Raw genomic sequence first — 16,517 nt, forward strand, 5'->3', positions numbered from 1 at the left:
TGGATGGGGTATCATGTGATCCTGGCACTTGTCATTGTCAAACAGGCTTGACTTCCCCAGGTTGCCCCCAGCCCCCTGCTCCTGATCCACCTCCTTTAATATAATTACTTCCAAATGCTCCAGGAGCCTTTGATGGGGGTGAGGGGTGCCATGCTGGCCGCACCTGTCGACAATAGAGGCCACAGGTGGGAAAGGTTAAAGACAAGGGAAAGTAGGACCAATGCTGTTCAAAGCCTCATCACTTTCATTGTGGGATCTGTTTACTTGCATTACTCATTATATACTTTAAATAAAAAACTGATCCCATAAGCACAATGACTTGTGACTGTAAAGACTCTGGGTTGTAGATTTGTTGCGCCTGTGAATTCACAGTCCCGTCTGTGTCAATGGCTCTTTGAAAGACTGGGTTTTTAATTGCTTTGTTTTTCCATCTAAATCTAACTAGGTGCAAGAGGTGGCCTTGGTAAGAGTAGGATGAGCAAGGGGTCAACTGTTGCAGTGGTGGGTGTACAGGGTATTAATAAGAATGAGTCATGATTCCTAGGAAGAAAAACTAGTAGTGCAAACAAATGGATTCCAAAGGTTGTAGGAATGAATCATACAGCAATGCTTCAAAATATTTTCCTTCTCTTTCATCAGGATTTCCTTGAATTTAACACACATACCTAATCCCTGCTCACTCTCACATATGGCAGTGTCTGCTCAGGACCGTTGCCACAGATGAGCCATGTCTTGGATGCAGGGGTTGCTGGTTTGAATCCCACCTCCTGCTGTAACATGTTTAGAACCAAGTAGTATAGTGGTATCTAATTTGTTAATATATTATGTCTCTGCTGATTTCAAGGAGATGGCTCTAACCACCACACTACCTGGTTCCAAAGGTTTCATTAATAAATTACTACTGATTTTCAGAAAACATTATACTGCACTGATAGAAACAGAATCATAGTTGTTGAGTTGTTCTTGTAGCCATCTTAGTTTTATATCTTTATTTTATACTTGTACATTCACTAAGTGGGGGATGCAGTGGTGCAGCGGGTTGGGCTGGGTCCTGCTCTCCAGCAGGTCTGGTGTTCAAGTCCTGCTTGGGGTGCCCTCCAACAGACTAGCATCCAATCCTGGGTGTGTCCCTTCCCCCTCCAACTTTGTGCCCTGTGTTGCCGGCTTAGGCTCCGGTTTGCCACAACCCTGTTTGGGACAAGTGGTTTCAAATTGTGTGTATATTCACTAAGCCATCTTAGTTTTATATTGTAACGACACACCTTTAGGCGGGAAGATTTCCTTAATGTAAATAGTTGCATTGTGGGTAACTTATAAATAACGTGTGCAACCATTGGGGGCACTTTTGGGGAAACTGATGGGGTGACTGTGTTTGACAGGTGGGGGTAGAGAGAGCCTAGGGATACTAACCAAGCTGGGAAGGCTGACTGGAGCTACAGGTTCTGGAGGAAACAGGGTCTTTGGACCAAGAGCATTATTTTCCTGTGTGCTGGTGTTCAATAAAACTTTCGAGATGAACACTACCTCTAACGTCCTTTTTCACCCCATTCAAACCCACAGTTGCTGTGCGCCACATATGTACGTACTTTCATTTTTAGGTTTTTATCGCCTCCAAGTGGTTCAAATTGGCAACAATTTAGCAAAAATTATTGGCATATTTGAGCACCGTAGCATGATTTTTAAAAAACTATTTAATAATTCAGATACATCATCACAGCCTCTCAGCAGTTTAAATCAATAAATAGTCTTAATATATGACCCTATGTTAAAACAAAACCTCAGTCACTTCTCCACTATTCCTGTTAATTGAATTAAGATGAAAGACTTCTAGATCATTCTGTTTCTGTACATGCTTATTATAAAGATAATATTGACAAATCACCTCAATAGGAGAGCTGCATTTCTTTAATTTCTTTTAATGGATATTTTATGATGATGCAACTTGGGAAAATTATTAATTTCACCTGTTCCTTCCCAGTTCAGCAACCAGTCCTGACATGGGTTTGATTCCCTACTCAGTCTGTGTGTAGTTTGCATGTTCAGCCCATGTGTGTGTGGGTTTCCTTCCGCAGTCCAGATGTGTATTTTAGGTAATGTATGAGCGTTTGTTATTGCTCTGTTGTGTGAAGGGCTGGACTCATGTTAGTACCTCAGTACATTGTATCAAGCCTTCTAAGTCACTGACAGCAAAGGGGCACAATGAGTCCCACAGCACCTGGCTGGTACAAGAGGACATGGGTTCGATCCCTGCTCAGTCTGTGTGGAGTTTGCACGTTTGTCTGTCTCTGTGGGTTTCTTTCCACAATTCAAAGACATGCTGTTCAGGCAGAATGGGGATTCTGAAGCCACCTGTAGTGTGTGTGTAAGTGTGTTTCACTGGTATGTGGATTAGTGACCCATTCATTGTAAGTAGTGTACATAGCAGTGTAAGTCATTGTTTAAATGTTATCAAAAATATATCACAAGTTTATTAAAAGTTATGTGTGAAAAAGCCTTTTTTTACATAGAAAGACAATGGCTATAGAACTTTATTTAAAGTAATTTTATTATTACTTTGACATTCAGTCCATAAGAAAGGAAATCATTTCAGGCACATCAAACATAGGAATTACAGGAAACATGCAACACACCAAAATACATAGAGTTCAAAATGTATAAAAAACACAATAATTTAAGAAACAGTCTTGGAATTATTTATTATTTTGTCCAAGGCAACAAAGAGTGTTAGATTTGTACGATACAAAAGTTCATAATAGGTTATAAGATAAAGGTAGTTTTCCTATTCATATTTAATTAAATTCTAAGAAATTGCTGTACTAAACTCATTCTGACTTCAGTCATAAAGTATGCACTGTACAGTTTCTTTACAAACTTTTTAGCCATGTCTTTGTGTTTGTTCTGAATTTGTATATCAACTGACTGATGTACTGACTGATGTACTATTCACATATTTAGTATATAATTTAACAACACCTGCTAAAGTAGAGTAAAATGCCTAATGTAGAAACATTTTATTGACAATTATCAATGCATTATTTACACGTATTCTTAAATGGACACAAGTAAGTAACCCATACCAGAATCAAATAAATGAAAATTGAAGGTTCCTTGTAAATTCCAGCAGTTTGTTTTGCATTACAGTACCAATACACAGTTAAAATAATGCAGCAAAGACGAATGAAGTGCTAAAATATTCATTATATCATTCAGAATGAAACTTCTGTTCAAGAATCCCCATTAAACCTCAAATGGGGTTTTCCGCAGATTCTGATACAGTCTTTCCTTTCTTTCATGTAGTAATTCCTCAAGAGTTGGTACAGTGGGGTCAAACTCTACTCTGTCATTCACCCAGCTCTCTGCATTCAACAGTTTACTGATGGCCTCACATTCTGCACAATTGCCAGACATCCAGTATGCAGGTGTGTCATTGTTTTCGGGTGGAGGTAAGAATACTACATTTGGAAATATTTTTAAGCATTTCAAACAAGGAGGTTTTGAGTAGTACCGCTGGGTGGGTGTATTAGAGTTACTAGCGGTTCTCTGTGGTAGGTTATTGAGCATATGAAATGCTGCAGAAAACACAGACTTTGGAAGTTGTATTGACTTACTTTCGCTGTCGGCCAAACACACAGCAAATGCCACGTTCCGATTCCATGTCGTAATACAAGCCTGATCAATAAAGATACTTCTTTGGAATCCTCCCTTGCAGGCTACAGACACACCAAAATAGTTCTTGGTTTTTTGCTGGGAGTCTGAGAAGTAGCAGTAGCTCACAACAGTTGATGCTAAAGTGAAATCATTTCCACACACTGTTCCATCTTCCCGTAATTTAGGCACATGCATTTTTGCATTTAAGTCCAAGAGCTTTTTCTGGACAGCAGGCACATCTTGGTCTCCAGTTATTTCAACAACCTTAAAAGAGAAATTGGTTTGTAAACATTAAAAAACAATTGTTAGATTACATGATTAGTATAAATTTTTAAAAATGACCAGAAAATACTACATATATGTGATTTATAAACAGTCACAGGGTCATTTACATTATAATTTCATTGCATAATTTTCTTACTTTTGTTGTTTTTGCTTGTTTTGTATTTGTATTTTATAAGCAGTTTAACATGTTGGAAATTAGAATTCTTACCACATCCAGCAGAATTGAGTATGGTGGTCTTGAGGGTAGTTTAGTTCTGTATATCTGAAATGCATCTGGAAATTTCTGTCTTAACTTTAAGGCAAGTTCTTCATTCAGAACATCTTCAGGGTTTATCCTTGGTCTGTTAATTAGGCCAAGGAAGAAAATGCTGTGCAGAATCTGCTCATAAAAGAAAACATGTCACATTTCATGATGGATGATACTTTTTTCTTTTAATACCTGATCTTCTGTAAGGAGTAAGATTTTTGTCATAAATGACAGACAAACCTCTTGCATGTAGCTTTGTCCCTGCTGAGATGCAAGCTTTTTATATTTCATAAGTGACGAAATGAAGTGTAAAGATTTTTCAATGAAAATTTTGCTGCTCTTCACCAGGATGGCTCTGTTCTTTTTCTCTAGAGCCATGAACATTTCCATCTTCTAATGAGAAAAAATACATCATAATTAATGAACTATTCTGTACGCAAAACTCCTATTCACTTCAATTTTAAGGCAACAGCAATATGTTATTTACACCAATAGAAAGAATGAATGATGTGTTTAAAAGAAAACCGTTGCACAGGAGAAGTATTCTTGTAGGAGACTGTACTGCATGTACACAACACCTACTCACCAGTTTATTACATTCATCCTGATTTAAGATTACCAATCTTTGACTAGTCAGGTGAGTAATGCTGTTTTAGTGATTTGAAAAGCTACGTGAAGTTGCCCCCCAACAAACAGCACAAATGAAGAAACCTTATGATCCGTAAGTGCTACGTTTGTGCTGTTTTGTGCCATAAAAATTAGAATTTGTGCCGTTGCAATTGTTTATTTATTTTTTCCAGGACTCACATCACTCCAGCCCCCCTACAATGCTGCAGAAACTCGAATTCAGGCTTATTCGTTTGTGTTACATTTGTGCCGTTCAAACCGCGGTTCTATCTCTGTTACTTTTGGAGATAATGGAGGTTGTTTACATGGCACATGACTTCACCAGCCCCCCCTATAATGCCGCAGACGCTCGAATTCGGACTCATTTGTTGGTGCTAGGTGCATAATGTTAAGCTGAATACCGGTTATCAATATTTCCATTTTCAGGAGCTCTGGCAATCAAAAATATATAAATTTCTAAACCAGTGTACAGTTGCTAATGGAGGTTTAAACTGACCAAATAATGACTGCCACAACTGCTGATGTACCGGTCAACAAAATAATAGATGGTGAGAGACAGAGACAGATACACAGTGACACTTAACAGAATAGAAACTTTAAATGCATTAATGAGTGCCCCATTGAAAATAGTGTATCTAGCAGTGTAAGTCACCTTGGTGAATAAGGTGAATAAGAGTGATAACACTGCGTAGAGTTCATTGGAAGTCGCTTTGGAGAAAAGTATCTGCTAAATAAATAAATGTAAATGTAAATAATTAAATGAATTAATAAATCTTGGGGGGTGCAGTGGCGCAGTGGGTTGGACCGCAGTCCTGCTCTCCGGTGGGTCTGGGGTTCGAGTCCCGCTTGGGGTGCCTTGCGACGGACTGGTGTCCCGTCCTGGGTGTGGCTCCTCCGGCCTTACGCCCTGTGTTGCCGGGTAGGCTCCGGTGACCCCGTATGGGACAAGCGGTTCTGAAAATGTGTGTGTGTGTAATACACACACACATTTTCAGAACCGCTTGTCCCTTACAGGGTCACGGGGAACCGGAGCCTACCCGGCAACACAGGGCGTAAGGCCAGAGGGGGAAGGGGACACACCCAGGACGGGACGCCAGTCCGCCGCAAGGCACCCCAAGTGGGACTTGAACCCCAGACCCACCGGACAGCAGGACTGCGGTCCAACCCACTGCGCCACCGCACCCCCTACATGTGTGTGTAATAAATCTTGTAAAATTACAATAAAATTGAATGAATTCCTACCATAACCTTTCTAGTTACCAGTCTAAATATCATTGAGCCTTAAGCATAGGCTATGGAGTAAATTTTCACCTCCTTCAATTTATAAACTGGGAACTGGTCTTGAATAATGCTCCAGTATCCCACAACATGCAGTCTAAAAGTTGTATGACAACATTCTGTGGGTCAAAAGGATCTAAAGCACTTGTCATATTATCATGTGACCATTTTCCAAAATGTCCACTTACAGTTTTGCTCCACTCTTACATTGTCCCACATTGATTCTAAGTTATTTCATTTAACAGAATTTGACATCCTGTTGCAAGCATTATCCAATTTTTTTCTTTCAACGCGCTCTCTGAAAGGGAAGGTTAAATAAACAGAGCCCCAAAAGAAAACCAACAATGAGCATGCATTCAAAGATGATTGTCAGGAATGCATCTAAATCTATTCTGTCTGCCTGATCTGTTGCTAGCCATACCAGGTCAGCTTCACAGACAGTCTTGCTAGCTTGGATGAGAGGGATGAGAGGCAAGACAAGAAATTAACAGCCACATCCTATCTGGTTAGAAGAATATGCAAGCTAAGCAAAGCTGTGTGAATGTGAAATTTGCAAAGTTGTATGATCTCAGTTTCGAGCTAATAAAACACGCCTTCTCTGTTGCGGCCATGTAAATAAAATTCTTAGATTTAAATAATCTTGTGCACAGTTTTTAAAATTACATTGCCGCACTGCATTAGAGAAGATGGACAAAGCACAAGCTGCATCAGTAGATGATCTGGAGTGAAGCTGAGCTGGACCAAACTAAACAAAGTATTGCATTATGGGTGACATGGTGGCACAGTGAGTGGTGTTGGCATCTTACAGCCCCTGGGTGATGCGAGAGGACATGGGTTTGATCCCCGCTCAGTCTGTGCGGAGTTTGCATGTTCTCCCCATGTCGGCGTGGGTTTCCTCCCACGGTCCAAAGACATGTTGTTCAAGTGGATTGGTGTGAGTGACAGAGAGAGTGTGTTCCACTGATGTATGGATGAGTGACCCATTGTAAGTAGTGTATCTAGCAGTGTAAGTCACCTTAGTGAATAATGTGTGTGGGCTGATAATACTACATCGAGTGCATTGGAAGTTGCTTTGGAGAAAAGTGTCTGCTAAATAAATAAATGTATAAAACTGTAATATTTGACAATTGTGGCCTGCCTGAGAATGCTAAACAGGAAATTTTTCTTAAGCAATATTTTCAAGATGAACTGCATTCCTGGGTGAGACTGCTGGCTGATTCATCTGCTGTTGAGATACATTTTGTCTACCCACTCCTTTGCCATGCTCCCTGCCCATCCAAGGAGTATTCTAGTCTGATTCTTAGGTCTATCTGACAAAGAAAACATCAAAAAAGCTGCAGTGAAGATTCTTTCCTGTTTCTTCTTCATTCTTTAAAGATTCTTTTCTGTGATTTTATCCCAATCTGCCAGCTAAAATCAGGCAGAGAAGACGTGAATTCTGAGACCACCAGAGCTTTTAAGGAACCCAACTGGGGTGTCTACACGAAGGGAAGACCCCCCAGTTTGATGACCTGCTGTCTGCCAATGTGTTCCTGGTTATCTGAAAGACTGAGATTGGATCATTCAAATACTTGAAAGAACCGTTTTTTCTGTTATGTTCTTATTTTGGTTTTGTTTCTTCTCTGGTTTCTTGTTTTAAACCCATGTTGGTCCAGTAAGTAGCGCTGCCACCTCACAGCACCTTGGTGGTACAAGAGAATTGGGTTTAATCCCTGCTCAGTCTATGTGGAGTTGGCATGTTTCCTCATGTTTCTGTGGGTTTTTTCTGTGTATTCCAGTTTCCTCCCATAGTCCAAAGACATGCAGTTCAGGTGAATTGGTGACTTCAAATTGCCCCCAGTTCCAGCGACCGGTTAGACAGTGTTGCTCCCAAGCCTGGGTAAATGATGAGGGTTGATGTCAGGACAGAAAATCTCTGCACCAATCATACCTCCAAATACTGTGGCATTTGGAGGTAAAATGGCCGAAACAGTTCTCTTGGACAAGGGTGCTGTAAAACTGAATAGTAATAGTTTCTGATTTCTAGTTTTATATTGTTCTTTTAACGGGTTTGGGGAATTTACTCTTTGTATTTTACTTGTAGTGGGCTCTTGGAGGTGGAGGTGCATGAGTTAAGGAGGTTCTCTTCCTGTGTGGCACTCGTAAATAAGGTGTTGGTTGACAGATTGCAAAAGGAAGGGTGAGGAGGCTGATATACTCTGTGTAGCGTCCGGACGGGAGTCCGACACGGACGCGCGTTGCTATTACGTCCAAACACAGACGAAATATATAATGACTTCACGTGCAGTGTGAGGTTAGACGTGTACGGTGAGTATTGCAAGACACTCGGTGGAAGTGAAACACGAAACACGAGACCAGGAAACACAAACGGTGTTGGAACTACGGTGAACAGTGAAACGCTAATCTGTGAGTCTGACCGCAACCCTGAGACGTGACGAAATACCGGACAGGAACGATGGACCAGGACTGAAGAACAAGAGGCAGGAACTGACGGGACGGGCACTCGGGACGGGAACATGCACACCTAGGAAACAAACTGAGGGAATAAGATACTACCAATCGCCAACGAAGCACAAGAGAACTGCTGATTAAGAATCCGCGACTAGTTCTGCTCCGCTGGCTCCTTTTATACCTCCATGTCCTACGAGACTGTGAGGTGATAGGTAAGCGTTAGCTAGCGGCACTGAGTGGCGCCGCCTCTGACCAGGAGGGGCAGTGACCCCGTGGGATGTGACAGTACCCCCCCCTCCAGGGGCGGCTCCAGCCGCAGAACGCTGGCGGGTAGGCGGTCGCCCCCGCCGTCGCGGAGCAGGCCGATCTGGATGACACTCATGGAAGTCCTCAATAAGAGCTGGGTCCAAGATGTCCCGTGCTGGTACCCAAGACTGCTCCTCCGGCCCATAGCCCTCCCAGTCGACCAGATAGTACAGCGTACCCCGTCTCCGTTTGGAGTCCAGGAGGGCCCTGACGGAGTAGGCAGGAGAACCATCCACATCCAACGGTGGAGGTGGAGAGACTGCTGGGCTCTGCAGGGCGGAAACACAATGGGGCTTGAGGCGCGAAACATGAAACGTGGGACAGATACGATAATGTGAGGGCAACTGAAGACGGTAAGAAACCGGGTTGATCCTCTTCAGGATCTTGAAGGGGCCGATGAAACGGGGGGCAAGCTTCCTCGAGGGCAAATGTAGTTTGAGATCCTGGGTGGACAACCATACTCTCTGCCCTGGCTGGTACAATACAGTCCTACGCCTTTTGTCGGCCTTCTCCTTTTGGTTGGATACCACCTCCTGGAGACGGACATGTGCAGATTCCCACACCGACTCACTCCTCTTGTACCAGTCGTCCACAGCTGGCAACCCACTGGTCTCCATCGTCCACGGGAACAGCGGAGGCTGGTAACCGAGCACACACTGGAAAGGAGTTAAGTTGGTGGACGAATGGACCAGGGAGTTCTGGGCGTACTCTGCCCAGGGGAGGTATCTGCTCCAATCCGCTTGATTCTGAGCACAGTAACTCCGCAGGTAACGTCCAACCTCCTGGTTGAGGCGTTCCACTTGCCCATTAGACTGTGGATGATAACCAGAGGAGAGGCTGACTGAGACTCCTAAGCGGGCAAAGAAGGCCTTCCAGACCCTTGAGGTGAACTGGGGTCCCCTGTCCGAGACGACATCCTCTGGCAGGCCATACAGCCGGAAGACATGTTGGAACAGCAGTTCCGCGGTCTCCAGGGCTGTAGGTAGACCTTTCAGAGGAATCAATCGACAGGCCTTGGAAAAGCGATCTATGACGACCAATATGGTGGTGTTTCCATCAGAACACGGAAGATCAGTAAGGAAGTCCACCGCTATATGGGACCATGGACGGTTAGGAATCGGGAGTGGCTCTAAAAGCCCTGCTGGCAGCTGTCGTGGGACCTTGGCCTGGGCACATGTGGTGCAGGCAAGGACGAAGTCTCGTACGTCCTGTTTCATGGATGGCCACCAGAAGCGTTCGGCGAGAAGCTTCAAGGTTCGGTTGACCCCTGGGTGTCCTGTACTTGGACCATCATGGGCCCAGTGTAGGAGCTCGGACCGAACAGTGGACGGGACGTATTCTTTGTCTTGGGGCTGCTCGTTGGGACCGGGTTCTTGACGTTGGGCTGCTTGGATATCGTCCAATAAAGCCCAACGGATAGGAGCCACAAACTGCGTCGGGGACAAGATGGTGTCTGGCGGGGAGAGCTGAGGCGATACCTCGAACAAACGGGACAGGGCATCGGCCTTGCCGTTCTTGGAGCCAGGACGATAGGTCACCGTGAAACGGAACCTGGTGAAAAACATGGCCCACCGCGCCTGTCTGGAATTGAGCCTCTTTGCCTTCTGCAGATACTCCAGGTTCCGGTGATCAGTTAACACTAAGAATGGGTGCGTAGCCCCCTCTAACCAATGTCTCCACTCTTCCAAGGCCATCTTTATGGCTAAGAGCTCCCTGTTTCCTACATCATAATTCTGTTCAGTAGGCGACATCTTGTGTGAGAAATACGCACATGGATAGAGCTTCAGGGGACTTCCCTGGCGCTGTGAGAGCACTGCCCCTACCCCGGCCTCAGAAGCATCAACTTCCACAATAAAGGGCAGTTTGGGATCAGGGTGCTTCAGGATTGGGGCAGAAGTAAAACGCTTCTTTAGGTCTTCAAAGGCCTGACTCGCCTCAGGAGTCCAGGTCAGGCGCCTAGGGGCTCCTTTTAACAGGGCAGTCAACGGGGCTGCAACGGAACTGAAGTTCCTTATGAAGCGCCTATAGAAATTCGCAAAACCTAGGAACCGTTGCAGGTCCTTTACTGTCTTTGGCTGGGGCCATGACAGAACTGCCGAGACCTTCTGTGGATCCATCGTGACCCCGTTGGGTGTTAGGATGTACCCCAGGAAATCCACAGAGTGCACATGGAACTGGCACTTCTCCCCTTTCACGTACAGCTTATGTGCTGCCAGCTTTTGCAACACCTCCCTGACATGTCCAATATGCTCCTCACGGGACCGAGAAAAGATCAGGATATCATCCAAATACACTAATACTGAGCGATTAATTAGCTCTCTGAGTACTTCATTAACAAAAGCCTGGAATACGGAAGGTGCATTCGCCAGGCCAAAAGGCATGACCAGGTACTCATAATGGCCGAGGGCGGTGCTAAAAGCGGTCTTCCACTCATCCCCTTCCCTAACGCGAATCAGGTTATATGCGCTCCTAAGGTCCAGTTTCGTAAAGATGGTAGCACCAGAAACCTGTTCGAGGGCCGACGTGATAAGAGGCAAGGGGTGCGGGTACTTCACAGTAATGGCATTTAGCCCCCGATAATCAATACAGGGGCGCAAACCTCCGTCCTTTTTCTCAACAAAGAAAAAGCCAGCGGAAGCTGGAGAGGTAGACGGCCGGATGAATCCGGCTTCTAGTGCCTCCGTTATATAAGCCTCCATTGCCTGATGTTCAGGTTGAGAAAGAGGGTATACCCGCCCCCTAGGGGGTGTAGTGCCCGAAAAAAAGATCTATAGCACAATCCCAAGGTCTATGAGGAGGCAGTTCTGCAGCCTTGTGTTTGCTAAACACCGCCACTAGATCTGCATACTCCCTTGGAAGCTGCAGGGGCAGATCTGCATGAGGGCTCTCTATGGATGTGGAGTTACAAGACGTCTCCAGGTGTTCGGGACACTGCTGTCCCCAAGACAGCAGTTTCCCCTCACTCCAAGAGATAATAGGGTCATGGGTGCATAACCATGGATATCCCAAAATAATGGGGTTATCAGGGGACTTAATCAGATAGAACCATATCTGTTCCTTATGGAGTGGCCCTACCTGCATAGTAACGGGCTCTGTGCGCTGCTCTACACGCCCCGACCCGATTGGAGCGCCATCAATAGCTTTAACAGCCAAGGGTTTGGGGCATCGGGCACAGGGCAAGCCCCAGGACGCGGCCATATCATGATCCATGAAATTCCCTGCAGCGCCACTGTCTACCATAGCTTTCGTCTGCTGCTGCTGGAAACCCCAGGATACTGTAACTGGTACTGTCAACAGGGAGGTATGGAGAGATACATCACTCACCAGTAAGTCGGTCCGTTGGGATCCACGGGGTGGCCGCACTGGACAGGAAACCTGAACGTGATCCGCAGCTCCACAATAAAAGCACAAGCGTTGCAGAAAACGGCGCCTCCTTTCCTCCTCTGTCAAACGCCCGTTACTGAGTCGTATTATTCCCTGTCTGACGCACTGTTTTTCGAGCCCTGCACAGCCGACAAGGTTGCGTGCTTGAGCCGGCTCACTGTCCACAGGGCTGTAGGGCACCTGCTGCCCTGGCGGCGTCGGGGTCCGGCTGGACCCGGAGTTGCTCCGGTAATCCGGCGAGAACTCCTGAGAGAGTGGTCTTGACAATCGGGGGCTGGATGTCTTCTCCACTGGAGACCAGGAACGCACCTGAAAACTCTTGGTGCTGGGGAAGAACTGTCTCTCTGTCTTTCTGTCTGGGCTAGGGGGTGACTCAGGAGAGTAGGGCCCTGGGAACAGAGAGGCTGGACTGGGGATTGAGTATTCTGTGTAATTCTGGTTCTCACCTCTGCTACCTTGCAAAGCCTCCTGGAAGGGAACGGACAGCTGCTCAGTAGCGCTGATCCCATTGGTCTGCACAGGGCTCGTAGGCTCCGCGCGAGGACCCGAGGAAGCATAAAGACGATCAAAAAGACATGTCCGCCAATCATCATGCGTTTGCGAACTGGTCGGATCGGCGCCCCGCCCCCCGTGACTGAGGAGTCGTGTCAACTGCTCCACCTGATCTGTGAGGCGGCTAGCGGCGTTTGTGCAAACCAGGAGTCGTTCTTGGTTCGCCTCTGTCAGATCCGCCAGCTCACGCCATTCCGCTGAAGTCATATTAGCTGGCGGATTCTTCTGTAGCGTCCGGACGGGAGTCCGACACGGACGCGCGTTGCTATTACGTCCAAACACAGACGAAATATATAATGACTTCACGTGCAGTGTGAGGTTAGACGTGTACGGTGAGTATTGCAAGACACTCGGTGGAAGTGAAACACGAAACACGAGACCAGGAAACACAAACGGTGTTGGAACTACGGTGAACAGTGAAACGCTAATCTGTGAGTCTGACCGCAACCCTGAGACGTGACGAAATACCGGACAGGAACGATGGACCAGGACTGAAGAACAAGAGGCAGGAACTGACGGGACGGGCACTCGGGACGGGAACATGCACACCTAGGAAACAAACTGAGGGAATAAGATACTACCAATCGCCAACGAAGCACAAGAGAACTGCTGATTAAGAATCCGCGACTAGTTCTGCTCCGCTGGCTCCTTTTATACCTCCATGTCCTACGAGACTGTGAGGTGATAGGTAAGCGTTAGCTAGCGGCACTGAGTGGCGCCGCCTCTGACCAGGAGGGGCAGTGACCCCGTGGGATGTGACACTCTGTTGCATTTATGTTCACTCTTGTTCTGATTTTGGCCTCTCTTTCGCCATCACTGGGTTACTTGTTTTGATAATAGAACAGACTATTACTGGGATTATATTTTGTTTCAGTGTTTTATGATTAAATTATTCCAGTTTCCTTTTAAGATCACTATCTCAGATGTTAACATAATTAAAAGTAGGAGGGTTTCAACATGATCGAATACTCTTAAATGGAGCAAGTCTTCTCAGCGAAAGATCTAAAACTTGTTGGGAATTGTTATTCTCTTTACTTTTATTCATTAAGTAATAATGTTCTGTGTTGTGATCTACTGAATATTCTCCTGTAAAACAGTACTGTATTTGCATGACGCAAGGGATGAATTTTCTTCTACTGGGATAATTAACAAATAATTTCCATTATGATTTAAACTAAGGCTGGACTCCTTTGGATAGCACAGTTTTTGTCCTTGTGTTATGTAGGCCTATGCTATGTTGCTTTTGTAAAGTTTTTTTTTTTTAAAAAAAAAGGTCTAAAGATCCTCCTTCTTCTGTACTGGCCGCTTAGAATAATGGCTCTGTCCACCTCAACAGAAAAACATCACATTCATTTTTTTGTTACACCCCTGCCTGCGCTCAATCTTAGATATGAATTCACATGGGTGGATATACTAACTTAGAGGAGCAAGCAATAACATGTTGAACTGTAAATTAGTTATTAGTATGTTGCTAAACCGCCATAAAATTGTCCGCATTTTTTTTTGAACAACATCATATCAAATAACCGAAAAATAATCATATATATAGCGGTAATTCTGAAACTACGGAACCCAAACTTTTTATTTTCACCTTCTTACTTTCTTGATGGAACACACACAGCAGCGACAAGACAAAAGCACACATTATATAATTTATGATATCTCAAAAGGGTTTAAGAAAACTGACCAAATCACGAGAGTCGAGCGATAGTCTAGTTTATTAACGTGGCACGAAAATGTTGGTTTTCAGAAAATATTTTAAAAATAAATGTACCTTCACAGATGGGCGTACCCATCCTCGGTGCTGCGCGCTCATGGTAGTTCCTTCTTCCGCGCTTCAGTCTTTGCTGGTTTTCTTCACGGAAGCTGAACTTCAGCTGAAACGAAACTGAAAGCCGTGAAGAGCGCGGCCAGCGGGCCGTCCGTATCTCTCCACATCGTCCCGCCTGTCACATGTTTCACTGCCACTGATACAGGAACATTATAAAAAGTACACAAAATTCAAAAGCATTAAAAGTTTTATGAAAACTTTTAATAATAGTTAATAGTTAATAAAACTTAGAATTTAACTTAAAAACTTAAATAGTTGATAGTAGTTAATAAAACTTTAATAAAACTTTTTATTGTTTAATAAAAGAATGAAAAGGCAAGGGGGATCTTTTTGTTTATAGCTCGAGTGGATTTCATATTACACTCTGCTTTTAATTTCACTGGGTCGCGGGTTCTACTTCTTTTGATAATATAGTGCAATAATGGGGTTAGATTCTTGTTTAAGTGTAAAATTAGTTTTCGTTTCCATTTAAAATTACGAGACGAAATGTTGATATAATTAAAAGTAAGAGGAGTTTAATATGTTAAAATATTCCTAAAACAAACATCAGACTGCTTAAAGATACATTTAAAAATTATAACAAGCATTATTTTTATTTCCATTAACTTAGTTTGTTAATGCAGAACTAATATTTTGTTGCGGGCCATACCTATTAAAAAGAAAGAAAGGCAAATAGTGAATATACTCCCTCTTTGATGTGAAATAAACTATTAATTGAATGCATCATAAGGGAAAGGAAATAATAACTACAGTTACGGCCTAAAAGGTCATTAAAAAAACTCATAAATGACATATAATCCATGGGGACCATCTATTTCTGGTTACAGCAAACAGAGAAAAAAAAAACAATTTAAAGGATATATGTGATTAGATAGTGAAATAATGGCATAGAATTTAATAGACCACAGAAATAAAATTATTAAAAATGTACAGCATGAATAGGGGGTGCGGTGGCGCAGTGGCGCAGTGGGTTGGACCACAGTCCTGCTCTCCGGTGGGTCTGGGGTTCAAGTCCTGCTGGGGGTGCCCTGCGACGGACTGGCGTCCCGTCCTGGGTGTGTCCCCGCCCCCTCCGGCCTTACGCCCTGTGTTACCAGGTAGGCTCCGGTTCCCCGCGACCCCGTATGGGACAAGCGGTTCTGAAAATGTGTGTGTGTGTGTGTACAGCATGATAATGAGAGGTTGAAACTGTAGATATTCAAGGAAAAGGACTGGACAGGTCTGTTCAATTCAATTTATTTTTGTAGAACACTCTTCTCAAGCAGTGACACAGAGCACTTGAACACAAGTGTAAGGCAAAAAAAAAAACAATAATTGTCTGTTAAACTGTGCAACTGAGTAAAGTATAGATTATAATAGGGCATAACATAATAATCTAAACTGAATATCTGCATTCACCTAAAGCAAATTTAATGCAAAGAAATCCCACCCATTAGACAGTATCTGGGATACTCTGTCACAAATGTGCTTACCCAAGTTAAACACTTTACCAACGATAGCACATGATTTGCACGCAAAGTTCTCAACACAGGTGGAGGAAATACATGCGCACACTAGCGGCTCAAAAACCAAAACTCAAAGGGACAAAGCACTTGAAATCACTGTGCTTGACTGAGACGTTACAGACACTCAAAAGCAGCTTCAGCCCAGCACATCATACCACATGCAACTGCGAATTCACAAAAAACAGCAGAACATGCATACACTGTACACACATCAAGTATAGACCGTGGCCAAGTATGCAGACTTCACTCAGTTCCCTGCTCACAAAGAACACAAAACCAATTGATCATACCAAGAGTTCACTGCATTTGGATCCATTTCTCACATTTCTCTCAGTTACTATTATTCTTCATACAATGAGGTCTCACTTTTGTGTGCTGAGCTTTGAACATGTAGTGAAGAGCG

General features: G+C 44.1%; 1 protein-coding gene across 1 annotated transcript; it reads right to left on the reverse strand.

Annotated features, from left to right (window-relative positions):
- Window positions 1-3,177: 3,177 nt before the first annotated feature.
- LOC108940840 (uncharacterized) lies at window positions 3,178-14,630 on the reverse strand. The gene is made up of 4 exons (XM_018763244.2): window positions 14,553-14,630; window positions 4,421-4,573; window positions 4,142-4,312; window positions 3,178-3,912 (listed from the first exon to the last, which is right to left on the reverse strand). Exons 1-4 carry the CDS (start codon window positions 14,592-14,594, stop codon window positions 3,238-3,240), a joined length of 1,041 nt encoding a protein of 346 aa, XP_018618760.1. The 5' UTR covers window positions 14,595-14,630; the 3' UTR covers window positions 3,178-3,237.
- Between the last annotated feature and the right edge of the window lie 1,887 nt (window positions 14,631-16,517).

Source organism: Scleropages formosus, chromosome 3, assembly GCF_900964775.1.
Source record: "Scleropages formosus chromosome 3, fSclFor1.1, whole genome shotgun sequence".
Lineage (NCBI taxonomy): Eukaryota > Metazoa > Chordata > Actinopteri > Osteoglossiformes > Osteoglossidae > Scleropages > Scleropages formosus.